This window comes from Passer domesticus, chromosome 10 (genome assembly GCF_036417665.1).
Source record: "Passer domesticus isolate bPasDom1 chromosome 10, bPasDom1.hap1, whole genome shotgun sequence".
Classification (NCBI taxonomy): Eukaryota; Metazoa; Chordata; class Aves; order Passeriformes; family Passeridae; genus Passer; species Passer domesticus.
The window spans coordinates 30,284,330-30,305,672 of NC_087483.1; the positions used below are offsets into that span (position 1 = coordinate 30,284,330).

Consider the following 21,343-nt stretch of genomic DNA (forward strand, 5'->3'; position numbering starts at 1 on the left):
GCATGTAAGGTGATTACTTCAGCACTAACAGGATGTAATTATTCACTCAGTAAAATTCTGCCTCTATTAAGTAGGTACTTCTAATGTCCTGCAGATTGACTAGTGGCCCTAGAATGTCTCACAGAGGTAGTAAACAAAATGCGACACAATCTCTTTGTGAATCCAGAACAAAAGTGTGCACTGGAAAGGAAGTGACCTAGAAAGCTGCCACTGCATTGAACATGGAGGCTTTGGGAAACAGGACCCAAAAGCAGGATATAAAAAAAATGCTCATTGCACGAGAACCTTTCCCAGTCCAACAGCAGATATTAGAGCTGCAAAACAAATGGATCAAATTGACTTTGCATTGCCAGAAAAAAAGCCAAAGTAGAGCTGACTTTAGAAGATAACTTGTCCTAAAATCCCATCCTCTGTTGTTTACCTTACCATTCAGTCATACAGATTTATCTCTGAGAAACAGCCTCTAAACTTCTGCCACACCCCAAAGTGTTAGCATTTGTTTAAATTTCATGTGGTTTCATGTAGATAAAATCTGAGACTTTGAAATCACAGTGACAAACAGCAGGCAAACAAGTACTAATGTAGAGAAAGCCTTTACCTCAAAGGAAAAAAGAGTAACCAGCACTACTTTGTCTTGTACCAGGCCTGACAACATCCATGCGGCCTAAAAAATTAATTACATGCAAATTCCGCCCTTATTTTTCCTCCTAAAAGGAGGAATAGAAGATTTACACATATCTACATAAATATAAAAACACATACTTTCCCAAAAAGAGAGAACTCTATCTGTATGAATATATAACTTTATGGACTCTACTGACCATTTGAATCATCAGATGAAGGAAAAGTTAGTGTTTAAAGCAAACATATCATGAGATCGATATTATTCTTTCCTCAGAACCATTTTTCAGATCTCTGGTGATTTTTTAAAACATCATAGGCTTGGAGTTGTCAGTAAAACAAACCTGTCAGACCTGAACTAGGTTCAGTAACACAGAACTGAGAAAAAGAACAGCCAGGAACTCTTATCTTTTCCTTCCCCATTGTTACTGTGAACATTTTGATCACATTGAATGAGACAGCCTGAACAAAACTGATTTCAGTCTATACTGGGATCACTTTTTATGTGCTATCAATGTTAATACACTGAAATCACTACGTTATAAATTAGACATGTCACTTTAAACTTTTTGGGGAAATAGAAGATTTAAGAAAGGGAGACATGGAACTAAGCATCCCAAGTAAACAAAAAGTCAGCACACAAAGACAGGGATTGAATCTAGCACAACAGCAATGGTCAAAAGATCTATGAAAGAACAGTGGGTAGTGAGGAAGTTCAATTGAGTTTAGGAAGAACATTTGGTTTGAGCTTTTGTTCCTATCATGGAAGGAGGCAGACATTGGTGCATCTGGCATGGTGAGAAAATACTTACATCTGCATCTCATTTTAGCCCAAATTAAGATTTCCTTTTAGCACTAGGACCCATGGAATGGGTCTCTATTGATTCTAGCAGATTTTAGATATAAATAATAACATGATTTTCTAGAGAAATGAGACATATTGAAACATTCTTCATGAATTTTTGTGCACACCTGTGTCTATTGCTTGAGTAACTCAGCAACCCACTGGCCAATTTCAAGAACATTTGATTGAGAAATACATTCCTACAGGTTCCATGTACTGCCTAAGCAGAAAACAGGCATTACTGCTGGGAAAGATCCTCCTAGTACTTAGCCTAAATGAAGGTTGCAATGCATTTTCATTCCTTTGTGTATATAAAAAAATCCATACAGAAACTCAACACTAAACCACAAAACCAAAAGGGAAATAGCAACATTTATTACTTCACCAGTTACAGTGCAAAATCACAGCTTTCTACCCTTAATGGCTGAATACAACAAAAATCCCATGAAACCCCACCTGAATATACCATTACCTTCTTTGCAGTTTGGTAGGTCCATATAAATTCACAGGATTTGGTAGGTCCATATAAATTCACATCTTCCTGCTAAATCACCATAACTGTGGTGACACAAAAGCAAATGTGTCTCTAAGGAATAACATGTTCTTCCACTAGCAGCACAAGGGCAAGGCACAAGAGGTACCTACAGAAAGCTCACACTTGGAGTGAAAGACATCAAAGGTGTTCAGCTGAGAGGAAACATTTGTTTGGCTCTTTTTTGTGGCTGCAAGGACTTAGCCATTGGTTTTAGAGGGGTACATTTAAATCAATCTAATGGCCCATTCCAGTTTCAGGCAAAATTGGTGTCCGTTGCAGCCTGATGCCTCAATTTTCTTCTCTGCTAAACAAGAAAGCTACCTTTAGAGGAGAACTGCATAAATTGGTTAACCTTTCTAAATGCTAATGTTAAAAAAAATGAAAACCAAAAGCAAAAAACTTTTCTTCTGGGGCTTCTGAATTCTGCTCTTGAGAGTAAAAGAAGAAGGCTCTTGATGTTGTTTTGAGTCCTACACAGATCAAGAGGGAATACATGCCTTGGCTAAACCAGTCTGAGTCTTTCTCTTGTCAAAAGGACTTGGAAAAGATTCAGGCTCAAAAGCTTTTTCATTTTTGTTCTCAATATTTTGGGCCAAGCAGATAACGAAAAAGCTTCTCTAAAGAAGGTTTTAAAGGGGTTATTTTCTTTCAGGTCATCACATCTTTCCAGCTACTCGTCAAGTCTCAGTCAGACCTGCTCTTCTCCAGATCAGTCCAGGTTGGGAGGATGTAAACAATTCTAAATTGTTTTAGGTGCTTCTTGTGAGTCAAAGAACTACACAACTTTTTTTCCCAAAAGCATGCTTTGGGAAATTTTCTCAAAAGTATGCTTTGCAAATTTTCTCAAAGTATGCTTGCTTATCCTCTACATTTTGGGGAGTCCTTTTTATGAAAGGAAGTAAGAGACACTTAGAAGAGCTACTTTTATGCCCCTTTTAACACCAGATAGCTCATGTAATAGTATTTGGTTTACTGCTTTGCTGAGGGAAGATTTTTGTTCCCTTGTTTTTTGAACACCAAGTAATGTCAAAATGCCACCTTCAGCTGACTCACATAGACTCTTTTCTCCTATCTCTGCGTTCACACTTTCAAACATCAGTACGAATTTTCCACAGGCTACCTTCCAACTGCAATGGGGATAAAATTCCTGGACTTCAGATTTAAAAGCAGTGAATCTGAGCAATAGCCTTATTATTCAGAGTAAAAAATTTTCTTTTTTTTCTTAACATGGAGTTGCATTTTCTTTTCTCCTAATTACCTATATGATTAAGTTATACTATTGATCTTTTTGTGTATAGCCTCCTAATACCTCTGTTTTCTTGGACAGGTCAAACCAATTCCAACAAAATCTAGGCACAGGGGTTTTATCCTATCTGATTTTCTGCAATTGCCTTACTACCTACTTTCTTCCCCAGATCTAAAACAGGAGTCACATGAACCCAAAACATGCATAAAACTTAGAAATTACAGCCACAAATGCTTTTTTAGCCTCAAAAATAACATAAGTACCAATGAAAATTACTATTGCCATTTACTATTGCTACTCATGTGGCATTTTGGTGGAAGAGATTAGATGAAAACTCTTCCACTGCTGCAATTTACATCTTCTGCTTTGCAAAATCAGAAAACATCACTCTCTGCACTGGCCCGTATTTGACAGACAAATTAGTTTAATGTCAGTAAGACAATCTGAGTCTAATGGAGCCCAAGGTGTTTAAAGTAGGGCAGCTGAAAGAAGCAGCCAAATGGAAGTGTGATGAGAACACACTCCCTGCTGTGGCTCTAATGAGGGAGAAGGCACACTTTTCTGCTCAGGCAGCAGTCCTGCTTTCTTCCTGGAATGGAGGACAGGTTGCTGTCATAGCTAATGATCCACTAATATAACAAACCATGGATTAGCTGTTTGTTTCTAATCACCATTATTTATTTCTTGTTAACAAAATGCTAAATCCTGCAAATTAAAGAAAAAAAAAAGAAAAAGGAGACCATTACTGCTCATGATTAAGGCAATGTTGGCTGAAATAGCTTGAAAGAATTCTGTTCTTCTTCCCTTCTTCAAACTGTGTGTATGAATAGTTTATAGAATTGGATCTCAAGCCAGAGGTACCATTAAGATGTGTTTGATTCTGGCACATGTGTTCCTCATAAAACTATCAATTTCCAAACTCTTATTTGGACTGCAGAATTCCCTGAACTCAACGTTTCAGCATTACTGAGCTATGACCACTTACACAATCCCACAGGTTTCACAGATTGAACAAAACCAGAAGTTCTTTGGGATCAAAAGTCCCAAACCAACAGATTGTAGAGGTCAGGTAAACGTCTTGCAGCATCAGCTCACAGCACTGACTTCCTCACAGAACCACCAATAATAGTGTATGCAATTAATTCCAGAATTCAGGCACAAAATTTGTTGTCTAGATTTACATTTCATTTACATGTCCTCTGTACCTTCATTAATACCCCTGGTCAAGCTTCCTGTATACTGTAAAAGATAATTTCCATGTCAGTAAAAGACAGTAGAGCTATTCGGTTTGGAGTGCAAATATGTTTTCTATGTAAACTGTAAAAGGTCTCAAATTAAATGAAATTTGATAAAATAATATAAAATTTTAATTCCAAAATGGCTTTTCAGACTTACAAAAATAAAGTCATTCAAGGAAGGGAAAAAACCTGAAACAAACACACAACAAAAAAAGCAACAGAAGTATCCAGGGACAGCAGAAATATGAAGCATGTATTCAATATAAGCAAACAGGAGTTAACCACAGAAGCTCTCTCCTCACTACTCTATCAGTCCTCACTAGAAGAAGTGTTTTTTTAAATTCACTGACACTTTGTGTCTAAAGCAAGTACAGATAATGGTGCTCCAGCGTTCACTGGAGCCATCCCAGGAGACTCCTACCCTGCTGTGTCCCTGCAGAATTATGTCAGGCAGCATTAGAAGCCTGCCCTCTCCTGCAGTGGGTTTCAAGGAGGGAAGATGCTTTCCTTCCACTGTGTTAGAAGCCATCTAATGTACGGTTGAGCAAGGATTTATTCCCATGTTTTCCCATCACTTAGCCTCTTGGCTTCATTTCAATCTCAGAGAAACACGACAAGACTGGATGAGAAGCAATAGCAGCAAGTAGCTGCCACTCCTTGCTGGCAGCTACAGTACACTGTACCTCCCTGCCAGCCACAGAGGATGGTAGAGGGAAAGGGGAGTAAAGGGTCAGAAACTGGGATAATGATATTTCCACTACCCACAGGTGTGTGCAGGCTCCATGCCAAGTTACCTCTGCAATGCCACAGGTTTTGTATTCTGCTTAGACCCCCTGCATTTTAATCAGCTGCGCACAAAAACCAATGTAGCATCTTTAAAAATGGCCTCTAAATCTCTCCCTACAAATAAAAGGGGGTTGCATTGCATTACTATGGTGAACTCTGTTCTAAAGTCTCCAAATATAGCACAAGTTGTCCAAAATTGTGCTTGTGAGAAGCTGTCACTGGCACTTTGGTGGGAGAGACAAAGTATGGTGATGGAAACGCAGATGGGAAGTCAATCATTCTCAAAAAAGGGATCCTATTTACCCAAGAATAATTGCAGCACACAATTCACACCTGCCACCTATCTACTACTCCTTCAACACAAGCCACTTTTTGAGGGCAGACTGCCCTGTTCTATGTTATTTTGTGCAATGAAAAATAGTCTTCTGGTAATGCAATAACAATTTAAAGTTATTTTGTACAAGAACAAATAGTCCCCTGGTAATGCATTAACAATTGAAAGTACTGGAATGATAAACTGGAAATTATATTTAAAAGGCATAAAATACTAGTGAGCAAAACCCTATTGGTAAATGACTTCTTGTTATAGATCATTTTACATCACCTCCTGATACATCTATGTAAAATACTCCAACAGAACCCAGACTTCAGACTCCTTTCTTCAAAAAGATTTACTCTAAAGTGGTGAAATCTTGGTGCAAACCATATCTCAAGTTATCTCTTGGTGTAAACCATATCTATCACTCCAGGTGAAAAATACCAGTGTTAGTGAAAGTCCTAGATGAGTAACTAAAAGCACTATAAAAGCTCTGTGTGGGCACAAAACTGTGTTCCACTGCATCCTGTAATACAAGAACTCAGTGCACTGAGAAACACAGTAGTTAAAAACACATTAAAAAATGTAGTTCTGTAGAACAGCAAGTGGGGAACTCCTGGAACTTGCTTTCCTAGGAGGCTGCAGGGCAGGCAGCCTAATGAAGTTCAAAAAGTGATTAGACAAGTTTATGAACAACAGATTCATAGTGGATACTAAAAGGGATTGGCAACAGCATAAACACTAATGCCCTTATCTGAGCAGCTGTGGGTGATGGGGACATATTGAGGGACGAGCTAAAGACATCAACTTGTGTGCTCACCTTAAGCTGCATCTTTCCAGCAGCCACTACTGAAGGCAGGGCCCTGCAGGACATTTCTGAGCACCTTTTGCTCTCGCATCAGTGGCCTCACCTGCAGCTAAGGAGGGAGCCTGCACAGACAAAGCTCTGGCAACATACAGGGCATAGATAAAGAAAAAGAAAAGTTGACCTGTCTCAGCAACAGAATTAAGTCTAAGCTAAGAAATTATGACGCATTCCCTGCTGTGAGGCAGAACTACATCTTTCCCTCTACTAGAGAGTTACAAAATGCAAATGCAGGGATTCATCAGTGAGGGCAACCAGCTGCCTGGCATAAGGGGTCAGACTGTGGGACACACCTGGTGCAGCTTGGCACTGAGATATGGGACTAACTGGGAACCAAAGAGGAGCAGAGGAGGTGGAAACCTGGGTGCAAGCCATATAATAGTGAGACTTGACAGACCATAAGTTCAAGGAAGAGGTGTGTAGTTTAGGATTGATGTAGTTTAGGATCAATGTTTGAAATCTAAGCTTAAGGTGACATGGTGTAGGGATTCTACTGGAAAGAGAAAAATAAGGAAGAAGTCAGGAAAACCCCACCACCTACAGACATTCCTATTTCTTTGATTTTGCTTTTGGACTGATCTTTTCTCAGTCCCTGCCTACACAAATGTGCTATGAACTTGACAGACTGTCAGCCAAGTATTGTAAAGCAAGCTATGCTGCCACTGATAGAGCCATCACTGTGCTAAATCCTTGATAAGGTGGATGTGAGGAAGCTTCCCAAGTGACAAGCATTTGATTCCACCCACTGCTTCTAGAAAACTGAGCAAATTCAGTCAAGAGCTGGGAGGCTGTTCAGTTAATATTTTCATACCATCAAACATCTTGTATGTTAATAGCTTAATTAAACATGCATCTGCACACATGTGGCTCTCCTTGTACATATGCTTTTTCCTTAGGTACAGCCAGAGATGTTCCACGAAGAGGAAATCAAAGCCCTGGGGGGACTACATTTCTTTTCATATTCTCAGAATACAGAGAGCACATTTCAAGAAAAGCTCAACCTTCCTGCCTACCCTGCTCCTCTCCTGCTTGCTTGACGTGGCCTCTCTTTGTAAGGGTAAGTCTGCAATCTTTCTCTAACAGTGTGGATTACTTTTCTAGTTAATGCCCACTATCAGATAAGTTAGTGTTTCTCCAACATGCCAGGGAAGGTCACAGGAGATTTGTGATTTCTGGTCATACAAGTCTCCTTTGCCACCTTCTTAAGAAAGCCAGCTATGCCTTGATGAACAGACATCTATTGCATTCACAAATCTCCTCAAATCTGTCTGATGGCAGAGATGTACAAAACTACAGTTTAGGGAAATTTAATTTTTGCTTTCAGAGACACTCTTGCAGCTAAACTGTAGTATGACAGGGAGAACCAATAAGGCTGTTCCAGACAGCAGGAGGTGGAGATGAGTAAACTCCTCTGCCAACTGCCAGATTGCATGTCTGACACATTGCAGATGTAAATCCAAGAAACTCAAGGGGGATACCACGCTCAGTCACACCCGCTGAGGAAGTGCCTGTGTCTTTAGGGCAGGAGGGCTCAGCAAAAGAAGAAAGAGAAATTCCTTGATATAAACTGGAACAATTTTAAGCAAGCCAGGAGCCTCCCTGGGCTTCTCTCTGAGGCAGCCCAGAATCCCTTGCTTGTCCCATTTGCCTCACGTCAAAGCTGTGAAAGCCAAAATTGCTATGTAACAACATACTTCTTTGCACTATGAAGCAAAAGGAAAGGGAAAAGTTTTTATTGCTTCTCTGTGAAACAGTATTTAGGTCCTGAAGACAAGGATTTGGTGTGCTGGTGCTACCAGCTGTTATATCCTAATTATGTGTTCCATGTCCTTGTGCGGAAAAAAAAAAAAAAAAAAAAAAAAAAAAAAAAAAAAGAAAAAAATAGCAAAGCCCAGAATGAGAGTAAGCTCAGCAATGGATTTGATTTCTTGGAGGAACAGAAATTTTAATAATTTTCTTATGTCAAGATTAGATGTACCTCTGGGAGATGCACTTCCATCAGGCATTCACCACTGGGCTCAGTCCAGAGGCAATACTGTGTGGAGACATTCAGCAAATTGGATTAGGTCAGGTAACATTTCCTGCTGGCCTACAGATGCAGTATTGTCATTAATGCACAGGCATTGCATATTGAATTCTGCAGTCAGATCTGAAGTGTTGCACATTAACAGCAATTACACATTAGGATACCCTGACAACACAGAGGAAACACAGTGCTTCAGGGCATCCAGAAGTCTAGGTCAAACAAAGAAACAAAACCCAACAGTTTTGATCTTTGTTCTGTTGCTCTGGCCCCAAATCTGGCAAAAACAACACAGGTGAGAACCTTCTGCAGCAGGTCCAGCAAAATACTCTGAGGTCACTCACACTTGTAGCTCATCTTCAAGTTTAGGAGTGGAAATTCCTTAAGTCCTAGAACTCTTCAGGACACCTTTAGTGTTCAGCACTACTTGTTCTCTAAGTTCCTCTGTAATACAACAGCATTTCACTACAAAATTAATATCAATTAATAGAGCTTGGGGAAAATAATGCTTTTCTACAAATACTCAGTTAAGAACAAATTACCCTTATCTTGTCATTTCAAGAACTGAAATGTTATTTTTGAGCATGTTTCACATCTTGCCATATCCTTAGACTACTGAGAAAGCGCAGGATGAAAAACCAGAAAATTTGAAAGTGCAATTAAATAGCATACTAAAGGAAGAAAAAAAAAGGGGAAAAATGATGGCCATCTACCACATGCACAGCACTGGACTGCAATATTTTATTTTTTTTTTTTAAATTCTCATCTAGTCCTACAGTAAAGACTAAATGAGCTGTGCAATTCATGTGTGGTCAGCTGTCAGGACCACAGTGGCACTGCACCAGCTGCGAGAGCACAAGCCAGACTGCTGGACACCAGCCCCACATCCCTTCCTTGAGGAATCAGCCACAGTTTTGCTCCTGGACAAGCAGAGGATGAGCTGCCTGTCAGGAGCCCTTTTAGCCAGTCAGCCTGTTGTTTGACAGCTTCAGCCCTGAAAATGCACAGAAATGCACAGTTTACACACTGTCAATTTACACAAGATTATCTTTTTTTCTTTTTTCCCCAAAAAAAGTTGTAGTTCTCAGGAAGTGCCCCCAGCTTTAGAGAGGTCCCACATACAAGAGGCATCTCAAAACCTACTCATAGTGTACATTCCTGCAGACACATGACCAAGTGCCTCACAGATATGTGCAAAAATAAACACATGCAGACCTGCTCTAATATTGTGGCATTCATTCTTGAAACAACATTTTAGAAATAACCTCTGTGGGGTTTTATCTTTAAGCCGTGTGTTGTGGGACACAGAAGCCAGCAACACTGAAAGTGCTTGTAAGACATCAATTCCATTTCTTTTTGAGCAGTTATGCCCACAATTTGTTTTCCTTTTGTGCTCTACCCTGAGTGCCGATATTAACATTTCATTCTTTAAAATAAGATTAACTATACAAGCAATTCTTGGCTGGTAAATCTGATGATAACAAAAGACATAATTCACAGCTTTTAAAAATAAAGTAACTGTAAGGCATAACTGGATCCATAAAAATTCAGTATTAGAGTAACTGGAACCAGGAGGGTTTTGACACATCTCATTAGGCAATATGGTTTTAAGACAATAGGAACTCCTACTGCAAACTCCCCTTCAGGTTTCCATGGTCTTTCTTCTAAATAACAAGAAAATTTAAGAGTTGCTAATAATCAAATAATCACCAGGACAATACAGACATTACAAGTAACAGAGGAGACTTTAAAGTCATTCAGAAGTCTGCCCTTAATGTCATTCACATCTCCAAATAAACAAACAAAATCCTGACATCAAGACAGAATTGACTGGAAGCCAGACATCCTGAGTAGCCATTAGAAATTTGGTGCTGCAGAGAAACACAAACTGATGAGACCCTCTGCTTCCTTTTTTCTGTTACATTAAGACCAGGTAAAAAATGTATTCCCTCTATTGCAAGGGGAATGTTAGTTTTGCCCCAGGAGCTGTACCAAGCACTTTGAACATCATATTCAGGGCTGTGAGACTCAGAAGAGGTTACACCCTTGCCCTACATAACATTATGATTCTGCAGCAATCTGGATGCTTTTTATCTTTAATATACAGGTAAAACCTGTAAAAGAATAAACACATCTATTTGCCATCAGCTAAATACACTTTTCGTGGTTTCTAGGTAGCACTTTCAATTGTAAAAGTTTTCAGAGTCTGGGCAGAGTGAAAACTCTCCTGTGGAGTTCAGACCCTCTTGCACCAGAGTACAGACATGGCACAGTAGAATCCAAAATGATAAAAGGCTTTTCATTCTATTCCATATGGCTACTATTAATTTGGAGGGTTTTATTGGTTTGAGTTTTTTTTTCCTCCTTAACTGCAGCATGGCCTCTACCTGCTCTACAACCAATAGGAATTAGGAAGGAAAGATTTGGGATGGTGGCACTTACTGGGGGTGTTGAGGAGCCGTGACTTCTTGCAGTGGTAGGCTGCCTCCTGCTCGCAGTACTCAGCACTGCTGATCACAGCCTCCAGCTGCTCTGCACTGCTGCTGTAGTTGAAGGACATGGTGTAGGGCTTCTCTGGACCAGCTCCTTGCACTCTGGTCAGCCCTGTGCTGTTGTGCTGCACTTCAGTCCAGATCTTATCTTCTGTTAAATGAAAAACGATTGAACGGGAGGTTAACAGCAAAACACTTCCAACAAGCAGGGAACAAAAAACCAACTGAAATGTAATGTTTTACTGCAGTGGACAGACCATCAGCAGGGCCCCGGGCTCCAAAATGGGCACTTTGTGATGAATACCAACAGGTTTGTATTCATTAGAGGTCAGCGGGGCCCACAAAGATATTTCTCCTTGAGCCAGCTCAAGCAAACACTACACTGCCTGCTGAGCAAGACAGAAACTACAAACTTCCTGGGAAGCACAGGAGACCTTCAGCTTCTTCTATTACCAGATATCAGTATAAAATTAGATACCTTTCAACTAGCTTTGTCCCTGAGAGAAAACACATATTAATATGGCTCATGAGGGTAACATCCACCTTTTGCCGCAGAGCACAGCCCATGCTGTTGTAACAACAAATGGAAGCAGAGAACTACAGCTGATGAGCTTGCACAAACTCACCATGAGCAGAAAGCACAATCTCTTGCCAGAAAGTTAAACTGAGAGCATGTTCTTACCACCAGCTGGAAGTCAGATCACTCATTTCACTCAATTCTCAGATTTTTTTGCATATAAGTTGAGAGATGCCCTACTTGGATGATGGTACAGAATGCCATATGACTTGGCATCTGTAGTTAACTCTAAATATTGATGCTTTCCCATGCTGGGGAGCCCATTCTCCTTTCCTTCATTGCATTTACTGGCAGAGCAAGGCATTGTGTAGTTGACAGAAAGGAGAATCTAGGCTTAAGCACAACCTTCACCCTACAACCCAGCTCATGATCAGCATTGGGGTTGGCATAATGAGAACACCACATTTAGAAGGAATTTGTTTCCAGGGAGGCTTTTTCCCAGCTGGTTCTGGTATAGCAATGGGTAAGGTAGAAAGGACAACCTGAACAGTCAATTTGCTGAGCTGACACAGAGTTACAGAAAAAATCTTCAAAGAGGATTCATAGGACTGAGCCCTGCACATGCCCAACACTATTAGTAAAAGTCACAACCAGCAAATTTCCTCTTTATCAAAGACCCTGCTTGCCTAGAGAGAATACAAGATACTGACAGGGCAAAAATTTAAGGCAGCAATTTTCAATCATTTGATGAGAAGGAGATTTCAATCTCACTTGCAGAAACACGCAGACATTTACAGAGGAAGAAGTAAGATCTAGGCAATAGATTTCTATTTTGTTATTTATGCTTCATCAGGGAAACTCTAGATAACAATGAATCATATCTTTTCTAAGCTGATCTTAAAAACTGTGCATTTAAGGATTCAGATGGTTTTACCACATTACCTGGCCTGAGTTTTTGCAGAGCCTGAGCTTCCCAGTAACTCCCCAATACACTGGCACGATGAGCCCAATAGCTCTGTGGTCACTACAATGCATGGCAGTCAAAGTATTTTTCATGGAGCTACATATATGCTCCAGATTACTTAAACAGAATGTTAATAGGTGTAAAAATCTAAATGGACTGTCTGTGCAAAGACACGGTTGATTTGATGGATTGTCATTAGGGAGGCATTCAAATGACAGGCAAGTAACAACAACCACCTGGGCCTATCTAAAGAGGTCTGTTCCAAGACCTGGCTGTAAGTGACAGAGAAATTAACTTGCATTAACTCTAAAGACAGCTTACACGCAGCAAACCACACACTCACTCACAACCCTCTCATCATTTCTGTGATGAGAGACAAAAAAATTTGCTCATAGGTCTGCAATTCTGCAGTTCTTACTGACTTCAGGGAGCTGCTTGTGGATCCTTGGAGTTGGAGCTCAAAGAAACATTGCTGCAATGTGTGATACAGGAAAGTCAGATTAAAATGATAAGAAATACTGCAAATATATGGCTTGTAATACTTGTCCCAGTGGTTGTAATCACAGTGAACACTGTAGCACAATACCCTGCACAGTCCTGCACATATATTGCTTCAAACACAATATACTTCAATGGCTTCATAACAGACATCTTGTACATCTTAAAGTAGCACTCCTTATCAGCCAGTCCCTCTGTTTTCTTTTGCTCTCTCAAGGCAATATTGACAAGAACAGAGTGGATTTTTCAAAAGCAGCTGAGGGTGAGTTAACTTTCCTCTCACAAAAGCTGATAGAAGTTTAACTTCTGCCTTAACTGAAATAACTATTAAAAAGACAAACACCGAGTTGCTGATAATGTGAGACAAAAAACCAGGAGATGATGGAATATACTGGTTGCTGAAATTCCAGGTGGGCTGTGAAAAACACCTCCCCACTGAGAGTTCTGAACATAATTTTAAGAAAATGCAATAAAATCAATGCTCAAAATAGTGGCTACAGTGCTGCTCAGGAAGTAGAGCAGCCTAATGCTGTAGTTGTACAGTGGTTAACACTGCTGTACTTTCCAGGCTGTATATCAAGAAAGGTGCCATGTGGGTACCTGAAAAGTTAAAATCATCAAGAGCTAGCAATTTAGAAGCAAAGAAGTAATACTAGAAAAAGCTGATTAAAAATAGCATAGCACAAAACTGTCTTCCCAAAAAGGTGTTGGAAATATAATTAATTGACATGTTTGAAATGAGGTTGGACAAGGTATCAGCAAATATACTGTAAGCAGCCAGCACTCATTAACAGGAGTGCTGGACAGGCAATGTGACAGGTCTTCCTCTTATCTTCCTCTATGATTGTTCATTAATTTTCAGCAGTCTTGTTATCATTGCAGCTGCACACAGCTGTCCTGAGATCTGAACTTTGACATTCTAGCCCTGCTTTTCTCCACAGGACCATTTAGAAATAAGTTGACCTATTTTCCATCCTCTAGTTTACAAAGGGAAAGGAAAAACAAATCAAGTTTCTTTCTGTATTCAAAGTAATTGCAATTTAGCAAGTACATCAGAATGGAATTTAAAAAGTTACACAGAAGAGAAGAATTTTGAAGTTACATTTCAGAGATTTCCTAATCTACACATGCCCAGTTTTTTAGGCTTAATACTTCTACAGATCAGATCTATGCTACAGTGGTCACTTCAAAGTTTCCCTCTGTGCTTCACCTTTGAAGTAAAGGTGCCCATCAGTTCAGCTTCTCAAAAGAGATCTGTGTTTTTCTCATTGATCTAGTGACGGGAAGTCACAGCCACCAGCAAGCAAACCTCAGAACAGAAGGGCAGCTCAAGACAACACAGAGCTGGTGGCAACAAGGTGAGAGGAAGAAAAGGAAAAGAAATCTATTCCACTATCTCAGTTACACTTCTTCCCACTTCCCATGGAAAGAGTAAGTACTTCCATTTTAGAAAGCAGCACGTGAGGTGTAGAGGGGCAAGGAAATGCAAAGTCAAACACAATCTACTACAAGAATAAAGGATTATATTCACATCACAGTAAAAAAACCTCAAAAAACAAACTTCCTTCTTTCAAAAGGACACAGTTTTGTTTAAATGCAGCAAGTGAGACTGAAAATTATTTAAACTTTAGATTGCTTTGGACAGAGTAGAAGAGCCAACAGTGCTCCCTCCTGCATCTCCACTGGTTGAGAGAGAAGTTACTAAGAGCTAGAGGGCAGTAAATTCTTGAACCACTCCAAGACAATAGCAAGATCATTGCATCTGCTTCCATAGATCAGAAAACCACTAAAAAATAATCTCAACATTTCTTCTGAAGACCATCACCTTTCAGATCAGCCCTTGGGGTTTATTCAAATCCCAGTTTCTCCACCTCAAACTTGGCAATAATCAGAAAAAGATAATACTATTTTCTCAAATTCACTTGCACAAGTTTAGCTAGGGCTGCTCCCAAAATATCACTGCCTGCCTCAGTATGAGGTCAAGGCATCCTACCCTCCCTACTTGACTGGCAGGTCCTCTGAAGCCTCCTGACAACGATCTGTGATCTGGCACTTCAGGCAGGTTCAGGACCTGTGTGAGACAGGGAGTTGCCATCGGAAGGTGCCCACAGATCACTCCAGCAAACAGTGAACAGCTGTCTGCACCTGAGCTCTGGGTTAGGCATTTGCCTTTAGAGGGACACCTCTACACCAGTAACACCCACAGCTTTCAAAAATGGGGCTTCAAAAACTTGTTCCATAATGCAAGGATTTTTATTTAGTCTTTGCTCTACTGTGTTTACATTATATTTTTATGCAATGATACTGTAATCACAGGTGCAAACCAAGCCGAGCACCACTACCTCCTTCTAGTCGTTTCCATACCTGGAAACTGTTAAACTACACAGAAAAAGCTCTCTTCTCATGTATTTATACTAAGCAGTTATCATTATGTTTTTACATCTGTCCATACTACACATTTTTTTCCTGTTTACTCCATTTAATGAGCTCTCCTTGTACTCAACGGAACTGCAATGGGAATTAAAAAGCTGTTGTCCAGGCAGAGGTTACTGTTAATTTTTATCTTCTATTACTCCATTCTACTCTTTATTACTTTCTCAGCTTGCTAAAATTTCAAACTAAACATAAGCTGGAAGTCATTCAAAACCAAGTAGGAGACTGCAGCCACATCTTCTATTGTATAATGTGGAATAGTTTAATGCAGCCCTGAAAAGCAGATTTCCTAAATGCTTGTTAAATTATTTCCATAATTCAAAGGTGACAATGCTTTAATTTCAGGCTAATGCTACAGCTTTATGACTTCACAGTTTTATTTAATGGTCCAATTCACTAGGATATTATGCTGTCTGCATTTGGCCCTAGGAGATGTTTTTACAGCATGGGACTGCAATGAATTAAGCACATTTTAGACTCTCTGTTTAGCCTAGCCCATAGTTCTATCATCTTGCTGGAAACCTCCAAGTTGCTTTTGATGGCACACAAATTAAATTGTGGGAAATTAGAGCAGCTGGAAAACTGGCTTTCAATGAATTCTGTATTGTCTAATTCTCATTTTTATTCTTCAACTTGAAATATCCCTGTGGAGCATATTCCACCCATACAAACTGCATCATTCCTTTGTGATTTAGGAGGTTTGTCACAAAACAAGATTATTCAGACTGATTAAATTGCCAACAAGCCAAACATACGGTAAATGCTACATGAGAGAAAAAAAATAACTCTCAGAGCTCATACGATGCATTTGTTTCACGGTGCTCCACACTGAATGCCAGATTTTATCCTGAATGCTGTACCTATAACTAAAAGTACACAAAAAGAAAAGACTTTCCTTCTTAAACACTGTACTGTTCTAAGCTGCAGTGGCAGGTCAACCTAGCTACTATAATATACACTCCCTTCAAAGGATATTAAAAGACCAAATTCTTATCACAGACAGGTTAATTCGCCCACTCCAAAGAAGTGTTTCCTGAATCTTCTCTGAAAGCATCCCATCACTATTTTTGTATCTATTTTTTTTTCCCTGCTGGCTGACCCAGCAATATATGCTTCTGCAGCTTGTTAGCTTGTTTTCTGCTCATCAGCTTCCTCCTGAGTTCTGATTCAGCCACATCCATCCAGGGCACTGCAATGCATTCAAGGCAATTCTCAGCAGAATGACTGTGCCAGATGTCTCTGATAGATGACAACAAGACACCTCTTTTGTGACATCTTGCACCCTCCTCCCCCCAGGTTCTGGAAGAATATTTAATGAAAATTCAAAAGAGAAACATACCAATTATCAGAACTACAGTGTGCCAAAAGACCTGTAGTGTTTGAGGCATAAACTGTAAATCTTTAAGGTCTGCCTATAATCTAAACAGTAGTAAATAATTTGTAAGGAATTTCCATTTGTTTTTTTCTCCTGTGATAAAATCAATCATAACTACAGACAGTAAGCTACAGGGTAGAGGGAGTTTGACCATTTAAATTGTTGTTCCAAAATCCTGTAGCTGCAGGTACTAAAGGCAGAATTAAGGGCATGACCTTCTCCTATCTGTTCTTGCTTCTGCCCAGGGGCAGCCCTCCTCTTCACATGAGAACTTCCTAAGTCCACAAGAAATGCAAAAAGGGCTGAGTACATGGTAACTCCTGCATCTGTATAATTGCTACACAAAGCAAAAAGGAGATGGTTTCTTATGGAAAATAGATTAAGGAATTCTATAAGCAGATAAGCTGAGATTCATGTTTGGAAACAAAGGGAAAGATGGGTTCCATGGACAATAATACAATTGATTATTTTAGAAACATCAGTGGTGATATGTACTATATGGAAGAAATAAAATCTTAATCATTGTTGGCTGAATGAAAAAAAAGGACTCAATTTGAAAAAAAAAATTGCAAGTACAATTTTGATGATCTACTTTACATCTGATTAGAATCCCATACTTTTTCAGAGATTTAGACACAGTTTCTATGCAGTTTTTTTAGACTAAAAAAACCCTTTCTTTTTTCTGCATCAGAGAAATTAGCAGTATTTGCACTTTGAGATGAGACTCCAAAACAGAAATTATCTGCAAAAAGTAGAGATGTGTTTTTGTTAATTAATGATTTTTTTCATTGTGGCAGTTTCAAAAACACATCTTGGACCAGCAGCAAGACCTGAGATAAGGTTGCATCTTTCCCCAAACTGCAATCCTGGAAGAAAAAAAAGGGGAATAAAGGAAAGGAAGACTATTTGAGGACTGGAAAAATATCTGGCAAAGATAAACTGAATCATTGATTTAGTCATGGCAATTTCTAAGCATTATTGATTTGATAGCCCAGGGTCTGAATACTGTAAAACAGCATCAATAGAGAAGCACAGTGACAGGATGACTTAAGTGTACTGCAAGTAAATATTTCAGATTTCAAGGGTAAAATTTACTTAAAAGGAGATGAGAAAAGTTCATTCCACTTTTCAAACAGGACAGCAAAACAAGCACATGGAAGTAGACTGCGTGTCTATAAGCTTTGTCCTGGAAAACATGGTTATCAGCATTTAAGTAGTACTCCAGACAGACCAATAGATTTCTAAGCAGCATGAAAAGAATAAGCCTCACAAAGACTGCCACACCTGAGGTTCAGAGGGTCTGTCAGTCATCTTTTCTATTGACTGCTATGAATCTTCAGTTAAGATTAATTCAAGTGGGCTGATTATCAAACAACCAGCCTACAAGGAAAATCTTTCCCAGCCCTGGTGGCAGCTCATTACCCCAAAGCATGACACAACACATTCTTTCTGCACTTCATGTCAAAAAGGCATGGCCATAGCCCCCATGGATGACTGGAGACCCAGGAAAAGCAAGATTATCTAGCTTACATTCCCATGTGGATGACCCTGAAAATGTGCCAGATGTGTTCCCAAAGCACTCAATGCAACCATCCCAATTTAATAATCCCTGCACAGACCCATTCACATCCTCATGGTGTCCTTCACGGCATCCAAGTACATCCAGTCATGGCTTGGGCACATACATTTGGTTCACTTCCCCACACACAGATGCATATTTGGTGTGGATTCCTCAGTGTTTCTTACAAATGATGAATTTCCCTGTGAAAGTGACTTTGCTCTGTGTACAATAGGTATATAAGGTGAAAACAACATTATGTTAATAAGGTGCTGTCTTCTCCTTTTAGATCTAGTTTTGAGGGGTTTGTCTTTCACTGTCATTGAACTGTCTCTCTTCTCCTATTGTAAGAAAATGAAAATGAGCATTGCTTCTGTCAGTGAGCTCTACTCACTTTGAGTCTTCCCATTCTAAATAGCCCTGGATTATTTACTTTTAACCTCTCTTTGTACAGATGTCTTTCTATGCCTTTGATTAGGCACATTAGTGTTCGTGACAACCTCCTCTTTCAACAACATATTTTACCTCTAGTGGAAATAAACAGCCCCCAAGGTAAGATCCTTTTAAAGTGCTTCATACGCTCTTCTCACTTCTTGACCAATAAGTATGCTATACTTGTAGTATACTATACTATTAAATCGCAGCACGTCATCAACAGTTTTTTGTCACCTTGCTTTTTCAGCTGCTTCTTCAGACAGTGGATAAGTACATTTACCCACTCTAGTATCAGCTATTCATCAGATATTCTGTGACACTACTGTTAAATTTCTTGCCATGCTGAAAATTGACTTTATATTTTTTAATACTTTTTACCTTTTTTTTTCTCCCTGCAACATTTCCTTTCCTTTATATCTCTCTCCCTCTTTGTATAACTGTCCGATTCCCTCTCAACACACACAATCACAATTTTCTGCTTTATTCAGAATTTCTATTCAGCAGTGGGCTCTAAAGTTGACAGGCTGCAGAGAAACCACTGCAAACATAAACACAGTAAACTAACTTGTAATGTTGGCATTTCCATATCCACACCAGACACTGGATACCTATGACCAGACACCAAAATGCAAGAAATCTGGTGTTTATCTGCCCCAGTTAATAACTGGCTACAAACAAGTTTGCTATCTGAATCCCTTCAATTAAACAGGTAAAAATGCTGTTGGAAATAACTTTAAAAAAATAGAAAGGAACTTAAATTAGAATTAGAAAGAACTTTAAAAAAAGGTAAGTGAGCATTAAAAAATCACTTTTCTTTAAATGCAATGCATTAAATAAGCTTTAAATGCTCATTTCTGATGGTTGGATTTCTTCCTTGAATTCATCCTTCACAGATTAAAGGCACTGTAATTCCCAGAAGGCATGAGCTCTCTGCACCTCCACTTTTAAAAACACTAAATGAGTCATTGCCCTGAATTTTCCATTCCACCTCCAAATTCTTCAGCTTGAACACATTTTGGGCACAAAGAGGTTACTGCTTCTTGAACTGTATAGAGAAAGAACTGCCAGCCTGAGTAAAATAAAAGCTTTATTTAGCCCAGGAACCCACCTCTGCCTCTGAGGGTGAAGAGAAACCCAGGGAAGCCAAAAGGTTTTCCTGAAGCTCATTCCCATTTCCCAATGGTCTTTGCCTCACAGCTACCTGAGTGGGAAGCTACAACTAAACCTTCATGTTTACTTGCACCTTCTGAATCTATGAGACAAAACTGGGCCTTTTTCCAGATGAGTTGTACTCCCTCTCTTGATCTATCAGGATCCTTGCTGTCCTGTGGTGGTTTCAAGTTGAATTCATTGCATCAGGAAAAAGCAAGCAAACAAAAGACTCCCAAATCCAGCTGTGTAATCATTTAGGTGTCTCTTAGATCATATATGATGAAAAAGAATCAATTCTTGTGTGTGTTCTCTATGCCACACATGATCTTGCTCTCCTGTGACAGGTTCCCCCAACCATCTTTTAAATTTCTTTAGTTTCCCCACACATGGAAGCCATCCATGTTTTTCCATTCTCAGGAGGTGTGTTACAGATTTATGTCATGGAACAAAATATTTTTTCTGTTCCTTTCATGTACCTAGTGTAACAACACAGAATTTTGTATTTCACCTTTCCCTGAATATGGAGCACTTTCAGAAAACTAAGCAGAGGCATCATCTGAAAAAAGAAGCAAATTGAGAATTCCTGTGTACACAAAGTAATTTTTTTTCTACTTTGCACTTAATTGACTACTGTAAACAATTTTTATGAGAATAACAATAAGAGAAGTTCCCAGAGAGAAAAGAAGCTCTTGTGATTAAGGCACCGAAAGCATATTTAGTTGACCCAGAAGCATAGGAGTTTTTCCCACCTCCACCTTGCTCATAACCAATGTTATGAGAATGTCAGCAAGTTCATTACAGATAGAGAGAAAATCAGGTATATGCCTTCTGGATTTATGCCAGATAAATCCTCTTTTTTGAGGAAAGAAAATGCAAGGTGTTTGTCAAAAATCCTACTTATTCAGCAGAGATAAAAAGCACTGACAATGTTTTGATCACACATATTTATATGATAAATAATATAAATGAGCACATTTCCCATATTGAAGATCAAGGAAGGATATTCAGACATAAAGGTGAAACTCTGTTTCAATTCTTTGGAGATACAACAGCAAAGGAGACACATCTTATTAAATATTTGTTACAGTTGAATAAAAAACATACTTAATAATTAACTGTTGTGCATTTAATTAACATAATCACTGCCCAATTAAATAAAAATGAAAATTTAATTTGAGGCACTTTAAGTACAAGGAGATTAAGGATAAAATATGAATATCCTGAGTCCTCAGTTTTCAGCACTGAGTGTGGAAGTGATATGTGGCAAAGTAGTTCAGCCAGAATTAGCAATTTAGAAAGGGTAATAAAACATTCCCTCATCTGCACCTGGCCACAGGAAGCAAAAAATGCCAAACAGGAGACAGTGTGGGAAATTTCACCTCCATTTCAAACATAAAAAGCAGAAAGAAAGCCCTCCCATCCATCCCCATCCACAATAAGGGCCA

At 39.2% G+C, this 21,343-nt stretch overlaps 1 protein-coding gene across 1 annotated transcript in view; it reads right to left on the reverse strand.

Moving 5' to 3' along the window:
- Positions 1-21,343, reverse strand: part of CNTNAP5 (contactin associated protein family member 5) — a 273,862-nt gene that overhangs the window by 74,762 nt on the left and 177,757 nt on the right. Inside the window, exon 13 of the mRNA XM_064434947.1 lies at positions 10,917-11,117. Within this exon, the coding sequence (XP_064291017.1) occupies positions 10,917-11,117 (201 nt within the window). The remainder of the gene's footprint in view (positions 1-10,916; positions 11,118-21,343) is intronic.